Below are 12,704 nucleotides of genomic sequence, written 5' to 3' on the forward strand. Positions count from 1 at the left end.
CTCAGTGATTAAATTGTAAAATATTTGTCTACTTTTTCTAAAAGGCATAATAAAAACTGCACTACCAGACATGAGCAGAGAAAATAGAGAACAGTACCAAGTGGTTATACAAGCCAAAGACATGGGCGGCCAGATGGGAGGCCTTTCTGGAACCACCACCGTAAACATCACTCTGACAGATGTCAACAACAATCCTCCACGATTTCCTCAGAGTAAGGAAGGTTTTATTTCTCTCGTGTAGGAAGCCTTCTCCAACACACTACGAATAGAGGCTTATATTTGTACCAGTGTTTTCACTATTCGGTTGTGAACAAAGACAAATCCACAACCTATCCCTCTGACAAAATATGATAATTTCCCACAAATTGACTTCCCAATATTGGCTGTGATCATCTCACTCTTTCTCTTATCTGTTTCACGGTTTAGAGCACGGACTCTTAGTTCTGACAGCCTGGTTTCAAATCCCGTGTCTGTCACTCATCAGACCTCAGTTATCTGAGATTATCTTATACACAGTTATCCTATCTGTATATAAGAATTATATTCCCTTATTTAATTGATTCTAAAACACAGACTTGATATTTTAAAGTCTCAGATATCAGATACTAGTATTACAATCAACACAAAATGGGTTCAAATGGCAGCACTTGTTTTTCTTAATGGCCCTTTGAGTTGTGGTATGCCTTCTTTCTGATGGCATCTGAGACATGTTTGCTAGTATCTGTTATCTACTTGGAAAGGTCAAATCAGTCAATACCCTTTTAGTCATCACCATTTTAGGCACGTATGTTAAATCCTGAATGCTTTGCATGCCATGAATTCCCACACAAACAGATTCCAATCCTTTACATTTTGCAGTGAATACAAATATGAAGGGCCTATTTTGAAATGTTCAGTTGAGGGGGTCTCAAATTTAAATTTATGATATTGAATCTAATACATTAGAGCATTTTTCCAAGCTAATCAAAATTAAACTATTTGATGATTCAGCTTTGGATGGTTGACATATGTATCTGATAAATGTTTTAAAAAGTTTGCTAAGAATATGAACAATAAGCCTAATTAACATAAATCTAAACTTTGCATTCAGTTTCCTTAAATATAAACTGAAACAGTATGACTTGATGAATTCTCAAACGGCTTGGCACTCTATAATTCCATGATCCATTATAATCTTAGCAAAAGGTTTAGAACAATAATAGTAGTAATAACAAAAAATGTTTAAGAACTATCCCCGGGCTAAACATATAAAAGACATAATTTCATGTAATTCTCATTAAAAAAAAACTATGAGATGATTGCTGTCATTATCACCCAATTTTATAGATGAAGAAATCAAGGGTTAGAGAATTTAACTTGCCCAGTGATGAGAATTCAAATCCAGGCAGCTGGATTTAGAAGTCCTCCTTAATCACCAAACAAATTAGAAAGAGAAGACTTTGAATCAGAGAGACTTAGTTTTGCATGCTGTTTTTCTCAATTTTATAGGATTGTTTCCTTGAGCCCTATCCCTACCTTGGTATTATGAAGACGGATATTAGAATTAAATAAATTAATACAGAGGGCCTTTGGCCTTATACAAAATGCAGCACATTTTACATGTTTAAAAACATTTCTAACTTTCATTAACTTTTTTTTTTAACTTTTTCCTATTGATTCTTGAACAAATTGTCACAAACTAAAATCCTTTCAAGGACACAACAATGCAATATAATTGGCTGGAACTGAAGGAAACAGAAACATTCATATCCCTTAAAGGCATTAACAAGCAAAAAGGAAGGAAGGAAGGAAGGAAGGAAGGAAGGAAGGAAGGAAGGAAGGAAGGAAGGAAGGAAGGAAGGAAGGAAATTCCTGTGTATGGGTTTATTTTTCTATCTCTGACCTAGAATATAAGAATAAGTGCATGTTTTTGAAATAATTTGAAAGTTGTGAAAATGTATAATGACAATACTGAAAGCTCCAGATAAGCGGTAAATAATTGGTTTTCTTGCTCTCTTAAGTAAAAGTTCTGGATTCTAATATCGTGCCTACCATCTGTTATCTCAATAACCTTGGAGCATCCACTTAATCTTCCTGGAACTTATATTTCTCATTTACAAAGTGACAGTGCTCTGCCTTTATAAATTATTTTTCCAATTTAATAAATCTATAATTTTTGACAGCTTACAATTCAATATGATGAAAAACTCTCCCAGTTTAAAATTAACTTATTGAAGTAAAAAAGGCAGAGGAAAAGAAAGGTTTTTGTTATCTGAAGATGAAATGCCAAAACAGCTCTGATTAAATTTTCAGGTATGTATCAATTTAATTCTCCTGAGTCCGTACCTCTTGGATCCCATGTTGGAAGGATAAAGGCTGATGACCCTGATGTGGGGGAGAATGCTGAAATGGAATACAGCATTGCTGAAGGAGATGGAACAGACATGTTTGATGTCATCACTGACAAGGACACACAGGAAGGGATTATAACTGTCAAACAGGTTTCTTTACGCTGTCTTCATTTTTTCATTGAGTGCTTATAGTTTATTTTTGCTTTTCAGTTAAGGGAAGAAAAGCCTAGGATTTATTTTTCCCATCTTTACAGTCTTCATAGAAGGGGGTATAGTTGTGGCTTCATCTCAAGTTACGCATCTTCACCACTGACACTTAAAAAGTGATACAAAGCCTTAATTGCTTGTGCTTATAGCAGACACTCAAGGTAGGACCAGATAGCCTCGAAAGTCCTTGTTTTATACTCTCCCTGGCTGAAAAAATAGGCATGCAGTCATAACTTTATTTCACACACTTTTCAAAATATTCCAATTTGTCTCTTCAAGTAGATGAAACTTGAAGATGTGTGTTTTACTTTGGATTTCTTGATTTTTAATGCAGTGTGGGAGAACATTATGAAACTTTATCTAGAATAATCCAGCTAAATATTGATCATGTTCTATTTTCCTGATTTTTCTGTTTCCATTCACATCTTGCTTTCCATGGTGTTCAAATGAATGAAATATGCTTTTTCTTTTTAAAATATCAGTTTTAGAAATGCTGGAACTAAGGGGGCAACTTATATGAGCAGTTTGCTAAATCTCTACTTTATTTTATATTTACTCTGATTTTAACTTTGTATAACTTTAATAATAATAGTAAATAATCTGTATATACATTAGATAATACATTTGCCTGTGACCATCAAAATGTGAATTGCATTAATAAGTGGGATTCAATCTTAATGTGCATACCGTTATATTCAGTTACCCCCTATGAATAAGTGTCAGACAAAACAAAAAATTACTAGTTTATTTGATATACCTATGCAGCAATAACTGAGGAAGTTCTTTAACCACAATTCCTGGCACCAGTAACAGAGCTGGATATTCAAATTTAATATTGTCTTCCCTTGTCATATCTGCTATATTATACTAATTTTTCTTATTTAACTCCAGAATTTAGATTTTGAAAGCAAAATGTTGTACACTTTAAGAGTGGATGCAAGTAACACTCACCCTGATCCACGATTTCTACACCTGGGACCTTTCAAAGACACAGCTGTGGTCAAAATATCTGTGGAAGATATAGATGAGCCTCCTGTGTTTAGTAAACTTTATTACTTGATAGAAGTAGATGAAGATGTAAAGGAGGGCAGCATCATTGGACAGGTTACAGCATATGATCCAGATGCTATGAACAATTTAATAAAGTAAGTATTTTGTGATAATTTAAGTTTGCAGAAAAATAATCATCATCCATTTACAAGCTGTTTGAAAAAAATAACATGGTACTATGTATGATCAAGTATAGTAATAAGAATAAATCCTTCCATAGCACGATTCTTAGCTGAACTAACTTCTAAGTGATCTCAATATATTATTGTATTTGACTCATCATTTTGCAAGGTAGATCCTATTATTATACCTGACTGCAGATGATAATATTAAGACACAGCATTTAAATAACTTGCCAAACAATTAGTCAGTGACAAAGCTGGGTTTGAGAATCAGGCCATCTGGCTCTAAGAGTCTGTGATTTTAATCCTCCGCTGTAGTGATTCTTATCTCATTGCCTCTCTTGGAGAAGTCATAGTTCAAATAATAAATGACCTAAACAAATAAATTAGAAGAAAAATTTGTTCTAGGAATGCTATTAAGAGATACTTTGAAAATGTGGAAACATCTTTTAAAAATAGTCACTAGGCATCAAAATTTTTGGAAAAAACAATATGTCAACCTTTTCTAATAACAGAGAATTAGTAAAGAAAGTAATGATACTTGCAAATATAAAACATATTAAAATTAGTATCATATTGTGTAGTAGAGCATAAATACTTTCCCAAAGTTTGAATACAGTATGGACCATTTCAAAGATTTCAAATATGCCAGAATCTTAAGTGATTGCTTTATATGGTTCTTAAGGGGAATGTAAATATAGTTGTGAAATTAATGAATGAATACAATGGGTGGCTGAAGATGAGTGTCTGATTGTGGCATTAAATTCATGACATGAGACTGTCAAACATGTTGCCTATCCCTTCTTCTGTAAAATAATGGTTACCGTTTATTGAGCACCTGGTATAAACTAGAGAGTCTGAAGAGATATATATTTATTAGCTCAGCTCAGCCTCATTACAACTTTATTGGGCAGGTACAACTCTTATCACCCAAATTTTATAGAAGAATAAATAGAGATGCCAAGAGTTAAGGACACAGTGTAATATAGTTAGCAGACCAAGGATTCAAACTTCAGTTGATCTGAATACATAGCCAATTCTTTAGCAGTCATACTCTGCTTTCCTAATGACCTGTTTACTAATTAGAGAAATTAATATAATGTGCTGCATTTGTAGACTAATTTGACTGACTTCAGTTATACAAGGTAGATCCCTCAGGGACAAAATTATGCAAAAGGCAAAACATGTATTTTGCCCCTCAGAATTTGGTCTAGTTTCTCTTCATTTTCCCCATTTCCCACAGTAGGGAGTTTCATCAGCTCCAGCTACAGACATGTTAGCTTAGAAAATTACAGCCTTTTTAAGAAAATTATTTTAATGTTTATTTATGAGAGAGAGAGAGATTCCGAAACAGGGGAGGGGCAGAGAGAGAGGGAGACACAGAATCCGAAACAGGCTCCAGGCTCTGAGCTGTCAGCAAAGAGCCCGACACGGGGCTCGAACCCACAAGCCATGAGAACATGACCTGAGCCGGTCAGACATTTAACCAACTGAGCCACCCAGACACCCCAGAAAATTACAACCTTTTCATTCTTCTTTTGAACACTTGTATTAAGGTATTATTGACCAACAATAAACTGCACAACTTTAATCTGTATGATTTGAGAAACTCTTGTATATTCATACACCCATTAAAACATCATCAAATTCAAGATAATGTAGATATATCTTACCCCAAAAAGTTTCTTCATGTCTTTTTAATGCCTCCCTCCCAAACTTCCCAAAACCCACCCCTGATCCCCAGGCAAACAACGATCGGGTTTCTGTTGATATAGGTCAGAATGGATTCTGTTTTCTTGAATTTATACCAATGCAATCATACCGTGTTTATTCTCTTTCGTCTAACTTGTTTCACTTAGCATAACCATATTGAGACTTTTCCATGTTGTTATGTGCATCAGTGGTTGATCCCTCCAATCGCTGAAAAGTATTCCAATGTATAGAAATACCACATTTTGTTTATCTGTTCACTGATCAGTTGATCAGTACATATACAAATATTTGCGCATTGGTATTTGTATAGTTACATGTTTTCACTTTTCTTGAAAACATACCTAGAGGAATTATGATCAGATCATCAGGCAGATATGTATTTAATGCTTAAGAAACCAGCATATTATTTAAAGTTAAACAATGGCTATACAATTTTACATTTTAAAGTGGCTATACAGTTTAAAGTGGCTATACAATTTTACATTTTTACCAGCAATTATGATGGATTCAGTTTCTATATAGCCTCACCAATACTTGGGAGCCTCTTTAGCCATTCTAATAGGGGTATAATTGTATCTCTATGCTGATATGTTGAGCGTTTTTTCATATGTTCAATAATAATCATATTATTATATATATATTAAATAAATCATATGATTTATTTTTCATATATTGAACAAGCTCTGCATTATTGGGATAAATGTCACTTAGCCACATTATGCTATTGTTATTATATATTGTTGAATTCAATTCACTAAAGTTTAAAAATAATTTTGCACTTTTTTTTAGAAGGAGAAGGGGAGAGGGAGAGGGAGAGAGAATCTTAAGCACACTCCAGCACAGATCCCAAATCAGAGTCCGATGCAGGGCTCAATCTCAGGAACTGTCAGATCATGACCTGAGCCAAAATCAAGATTAATGCTTGACTGACTAAGCCACCCAGGCGCCCCAGCACTTATTTTCATTGGGACATTATTTTACAGTTTTGTTTTCATGTAACATCTGTTTGGATTTAGCGTCATCGTAAAACTGTCTCACAGAATGCAGTCATAAGTATAAGATCCTCTTTTAATTTTTTGGAAGAGTTTGCATAGAAATAACATTATTTTTCCCTAAATGTTTAGTACAATTTAAAAGCAAAGGATGATATTCTCTTTTTTCTATGAGTCACAACTACAAATCCTATTTCCTTACCAGTTGTAAGACTTCAGGTTGTCTTAACTCTTACATGAGCCTGTTTGGCTTTGTTTTCCTTTTCCTTCATCTTTCAGGGAATTTGGTAGTTTCATCAAAGTTGAAAAAAGTTGTTCATAATATTCCTATTGTCCTTTTGATACCTCTAATAATAATAGTCCTCCATGATACTGTTAATTTGTATCTACTTCTGTCTTTTTGCTGACCTGTGTGATTAAATGATTTTTTCAATTGTTTGTTTTCTCTTTTTTTTTCTCTGATTATTCTTTCTTCAGCTTACATTGAGTTCCATTTGCTGTTCTTGCCTATTTCCTTGATTCAGAAGCTGAGATCATTGATTTGAGACTCATTCCTATTTTCATATGTACATTTTAGTGCTAAATATTTTTTTTATTTATATTTATTTATTTATTTTTATTTATTTAGGTACAGCTTTAGAGGCCAAAGCTGTTTTTTCTACCAATACAGTAAAACTTTTGCATTGCCCTAATCTTTATTGTTCTCTTTGTAACTTGTCAGTTGTTCCTTAGGATGCTTTTAAATTGTGTCACTACTTTTAAGTAGTTTGATTATGATGCTCCTGTCTATAGTATGCTTTATTCATTTTGTATTTGAAGTTTATAAAGCTTCCTGAATATGTAGCTTTATGCCTTTCTTCAAATTTGGAACAGTTTTCAGCTGTAATCTCTTTAATATTTTTTTGCCCGACATTCTTCTTTTTAAGGACATTTAATTATAATTATACTAGGTTTCTTGAAAACGTAACACAGTGCACTGGTGCTGTTTATTTAATCTTCTCTTTTCCCTCTTAGTCATTTTAAATAGTTCCCATTCATCTTCATCTTCAAGTTTACCAAGCTTTTTTTTCCCCCCAATATCTAACCTGCTTTAATTCCATCTAGAATATTTTTCATTTTACAGGTTATAGTTTCTCCTCTCCTCTAAAAGTGTTATTTCTCAGTGTTTTCAATTGCTAGGATTTTCTTCAATCATATTTTCTTTCAGTCATATTTTCTTGTTTTTTGTATGCCTGTAAGTTTTGATTGCATATCAAACATTGTGCTCCCACTGTGGTTAGTGTTAGATAGCTTTGCATTTTCATAAATATTCTTGAGCTCCATTCAGATGTGTGATTAAGTTACTTGAAACATCTTAATCTTTTTGGACCTAGCTTTTGTGCCCTTTTTCTAGACCTAATTTTACCCAATAAATCAAGCAAGACCTTTCAGGGGCACTTGGGTGTCTCAGTCGGTTAAGTGGCCTATTCTTGATCTCGGCCCAGGTCATAGTCTCACAGTTCAAGGGTTTGAGCCCTGCATCCAGCTCTGTGCTGATGGTGTGGAGCCTGCTTGGGATTCTCTCCCTCTCTCTCTGCCCCTCTTGCTGTCTCTCTCTCTCTCTCAAAATAAATAAATAAACTTAAAAAAAATCAAGTAAAACCTTTCTGAGTAGTCTACCAAAGCCCCCTGAGTTTGAACTTTTTCCTTTGGCTGGTGGAAACTAGAACTCTTCCCGGTGACAGGCTAGTTCACAGTTTCATTCCTTCTTATCCTTGTGATTGAATACCTCTGTTGCTTCACTCTATCTGTTCCCATGTGAGTTCTGATCAGAACTCCGCTGAAAAGTTGAGTAGCATCTCTTCAAATTTCGGTAGTTCCCTCTCTATGAAACTCTCTCCCTTGAATTACTCCATCTTTAAAATTCTAGGCAGTTTAGTTTCAACATGGACTATCAGCATTATCTCCTGAACTGAGGGGGCTGACAGACTCCATCTGGGATCCCACTTCCTGTTTCACTGTCTGGAACCTCCCCCTGGCGGTAAACTAGGGAAGTCTTATGTATCATTTCATATCTTTCTCTTTTCTCTGAGATTATGGTCATTGTTCTCTGGTGTCTAATCCTTCAAAAATAATTGTTTCATATATTTCATTTAGTGTTAGTGGATTGTGTGTGTGTGTGTGTGTGTGTGTGTGTGTGTGTGTAGGGAGCTGGCAAATCCAACCCTTGTTATTCTATAGTTGTTACAAAGGGACATTCAAAATATCATTTTAAACATGTTTTTGATCAACATATTTAGTCATTCTTACACAGGAAATTTTGTAGCAAAGAAGACAGGTATAATTCTCTTCTCAATAGATACTTCAGTGGCATTTTATTCTATTTTTATCAAGTATTGAAACTTTCAATTTATCAATCACCTAATTTTAGTAAGTAGAGATCATTATAATACATAGAGGTGTATGTATTTTTATTAATTGTGAATATTTGATAATGCCATTAAACTTCTCAATAAACTTCTATTGTATAAATAACACACTACCATGTAGGTGATACATGGTTGATGGAAATTTAGTTGCAAACAGTCTTTCAACCTGTATATATATGTATTAGACATAGATGTAAACAGACATAGATATACATATATAATATGCTCAGTGTATATATAAATATATACTTTTCTATATCTGGAATTTCCTCAGGATACAATGTTAGCAGTAAAATTTCTAGCTCAGAGACTGATAAACTTGCAACCTTGCTTCATAGTATATAAAAGTGGCTGCTACATTTTAAGTTTATATCTGTTCCCAAAATATTTGTTTTATAGAGTACTCAAGTATAAAGAAAGAAACAATGTATAGTGGTTTACCTATAAAATCTCAGAAATTATGAAAAGAAGAAAAGTATTGAAGAAACAAATTTATCCTCAATTGTATTTCTAAAATATTGCCAAGCCTGTTAACATATAGGCTGATTCCGGTTTGCATAAAGATATATGCAAAGAAAACATTTATGTATCAAATTACAGTGTGAAAAACAAGCAATAATTCAACAAGGAGACAACATTGTAATATGTGACTCTTTTGTTTGCTCTTATAAAATTTAGAAGGATGACTGATCCCCAGAGCAGAAAATAGGCTATGATAAGCATCATGGACAAATATTTTCCAGGGAAATCTGAGGAACTATTTCTCACTCACCAGTAAATCTGTTCATCAAACATATTTTCTGAAATACATCTGCCACTTGCAACATGAAATTATGATTACAATTAGCAGCTGTTGTCAGTTCTGTTTCACCCCATTAGTAATCATGGATTTCTCAAGTTATAGGATTGGTTATAGCTTTACAGGTTCTGAAAGAACATGTTGTCTCATTTCGCACCTATTTTATACTCAACATTTAAAGTTCAACAAATTTTAGAAGAAATATTTTTTACTGCAAAGTGAGAAGTATGTATACAACAAACCTGATGGAAAAAAAATGCTTTTTTAGTGCTGCTTCAGGAAAATGTACATGATTCCACCCTAAGCTGAAATTGGCGAATAAGTGTGTGTGTGTGTGTGTGTGTGTGTGTGTGTGTGTGTGTGTAACAGTTTCCTTAATAGTTGCCTGATTTTATTATAGAGTAGGATAATTATTACTATTTATTTACAAATTATGATTATTTAAAAATAATGGTGGGTGCCTGGATGGCTCAGTTAGTTGTGTCTGACTTTGGCGCAGGTCATGATCTCATGATTGGTGGGTTCAAACCCTGTGTCAGGCTCTGTGCTGACAGATCAGAGCCTGGAGCCTGCTTCAGATTCTTTGTCTCCCTCTCTCTCTGCCCTTCCCCACTTGAGCTCTGTCTCTGTCTGTCTCTCAAAACCAAAAAACATTAAAAATTTTTAAAAATAAAAATACAAAAATAAAAATAATGCCACTAATATTTGAAAAAACAACAACAACAAAAAGATTTGAACTATTCATTCAAGCATTATATAGCCACATTCTCATTTTGAAGTACAATGAAACTTCCATAGGTCATAGATAGAAAACACATTTCTGGAAAGCAGTGGATTGAAAGAAAAGAACAAACTTATTACCTAATTATATTGACTTAGTCAGGGAAAGATGTACCTGGAATTCAGGAAAGGAAAGGGAATACTATCTTTGACATATTTCTGCATAGTACTGATTTGTTCTGGTGTTTGTAATTTACTTTACATATTTTATTGTGCTAGATGAAAATGCAGGGATCTGGTATGTGTTAGATTCTTAATGAGAGAACATTAAAAATTAAAAGCAAACAAAGTAAAACCAGAGTTCGCTTCCACACCTCAGTTCTCTTGTGCTTTTTACTTATTTGCTGTTTCTGCACATCCTGTTGTTGCAGAAGGTGTTCAGTTAAAAAATTATACCAGTGGTCTTTTTAAAAAAAAAAACAAAACTTATTGCTCAAACATAAATGTAAGGAGATCAATAAAATAGTGTTGTTTTAATAGGCCGTCTACTAGAACATAGAGATAGCTTTGTTCTGTGTTAAGTGTTTATCAGGTTCTTTCTGGTCTTCTGTGGTAATCCACTGTATTTATTATTAATAGGTAAATAAAAATGCCCCATTCTGTGTTGAAAATAGAATACTGGCTGCTGGATAAAAGAAAAATATTTCTGGGTTTTGACAAATTGTGAGACATCATTTGCACTAGGGCAAATATAGACCTGGAAGTTGGCAGTATTCATGTTAAACTGAGCTATTTCTAAATTGTCAAAGTGGTTCTCCATCATGAAGTCTCAACCTGAAAAGTAGTTCCTTTCAAGATTGAATCTAAGCGTAGAACAGTCAGAAACCCAGACTTACTTTGGTCCCACATAAGTTCCAAGTGAGTCAAAGCTGGACTTACATAAGGTTAGAATTGTTAGCTATTCCTCAATCATAGAAACACCCATGCTAATCTCTAGGGCAAGTAATAATAAACATGAAGGATTTTTTCTTAATTTTGATCTGCAGTTCAAACAGTAAGAAGAAATCCAATGTCTGTTTAGCCATAAGCAGATAATGGTTGCTATTGACTTTTCCAACAATGAAAAAATACATATATATTCAGGCAAATATTATAAATTGAATTCCATTCAATACATAGATGTGGTTCAGTTATGTTCTTTTACTGTGCTTTCTTTGTGTTCATTTTAGGTTTGTTTTATTCATGAGCATAATTTGGTGTAACTATTTAAGTAAAATAGAACATTTTAAAAAATGTTCTAATGACTTTCCTAGTCCACGTTAGGAACTAAATTCTAGGAGACTTGAACTCTAGAGATAGGAAACACTATTTTTTTTACATGTATTAAGCAATAGAGATTAAAAAGAGAAAATTTAATATGACCGTTGTCCTTAATTTTAGTACATTAATAGTTATTTGAAAAATAAGAGTCATCTCAGATCCTTGTCTGACATTGAATTGTTGGTTAAAATCTGATAGAACTTTTGTTCCTAGGAGATATATGCATACGCCATTATGTATTTTATATATTGATTTTTATATCTTGGTTCTAGTGATCTGTTTAGGAGTTCCCACATCAAAAGTATCACTAGTATTAGGCAGTGACCATATGTTATATAAGGTTTTTTCACATCTCCCAAATTATTTTCATAACACCATGTAGAAAAATTATCATTATGATTATTGAAAAAGTGAGAAGATACTACCATTTCCATGTAGCTCTACTGCCCATTGCACAACTCTTCCAAAGGGCAAGAAGGTGACTGGACTGCTTTTATATTTTGAGACTAAGGTACAGACAAGAATCTAAAACCAACTATGCAAAGTTTTTAGCCATTCCACCTTTGAGATGAAATCCAGTACATCCATATTTTTTTTCCCACATGCTCAAATACTTACTTTGAAATAGTATCTGTCAGTTGAGACAATCATTTTATAAAATTTAGCATAAAATAAACTAGGCAAGGCCCATGATGTTAAATTATTATAATTATTTTGGAAATCTGAGTTTACTAATGGATCCTTTAAGTTCAATATAGGTCTTATAGCCATAGACTAAATCACAGGCTCTTTTTTAAAACAACCAAAGCAAACAAACAAAAAAATCATAGAAAACCTAAATGTATTTTCATCAAATATTTTTTAAATTACAAATGTTTCACAATGTTTAGAACAATAAGATAAAAGCAGTGTGGGTGGTAAACCATAAAAGACTCTTAACTACTTAACTGTAGAGAACAAACTGGGGGCTGCTGGAGGGGAGGTAGGCAGGAGGATTTGGGCTAAGTGGGCAATGAGAATTAAGGAGGGCATTTGTTGAGATG

General features: G+C 33.6%; 1 protein-coding gene across 2 annotated transcripts in view; it reads left to right on the forward strand.

Annotated features, from left to right (window-relative positions):
- Positions 1-12,704, forward strand: part of CDH9 (cadherin 9) — a 137,844-nt gene that overhangs the window by 109,172 nt on the left and 15,968 nt on the right. For both annotated transcript variants that reach the window (XM_027074775.2, XM_015085204.3), the window contains exons 5-7: positions 45-212; positions 2,293-2,480; positions 3,429-3,682. In XM_027074775.2, the coding sequence (XP_026930576.1) occupies positions 45-212; positions 2,293-2,480; positions 3,429-3,682 (610 nt within the window). The remainder of the gene's footprint in view (positions 1-44; positions 213-2,292; positions 2,481-3,428; positions 3,683-12,704) is intronic.

The sequence above is a fragment of the Acinonyx jubatus genome, chromosome A1 (genome assembly GCF_027475565.1).
Source record: "Acinonyx jubatus isolate Ajub_Pintada_27869175 chromosome A1, VMU_Ajub_asm_v1.0, whole genome shotgun sequence".
NCBI classification, from domain to species: Eukaryota; Metazoa; Chordata; class Mammalia; order Carnivora; family Felidae; genus Acinonyx; species Acinonyx jubatus.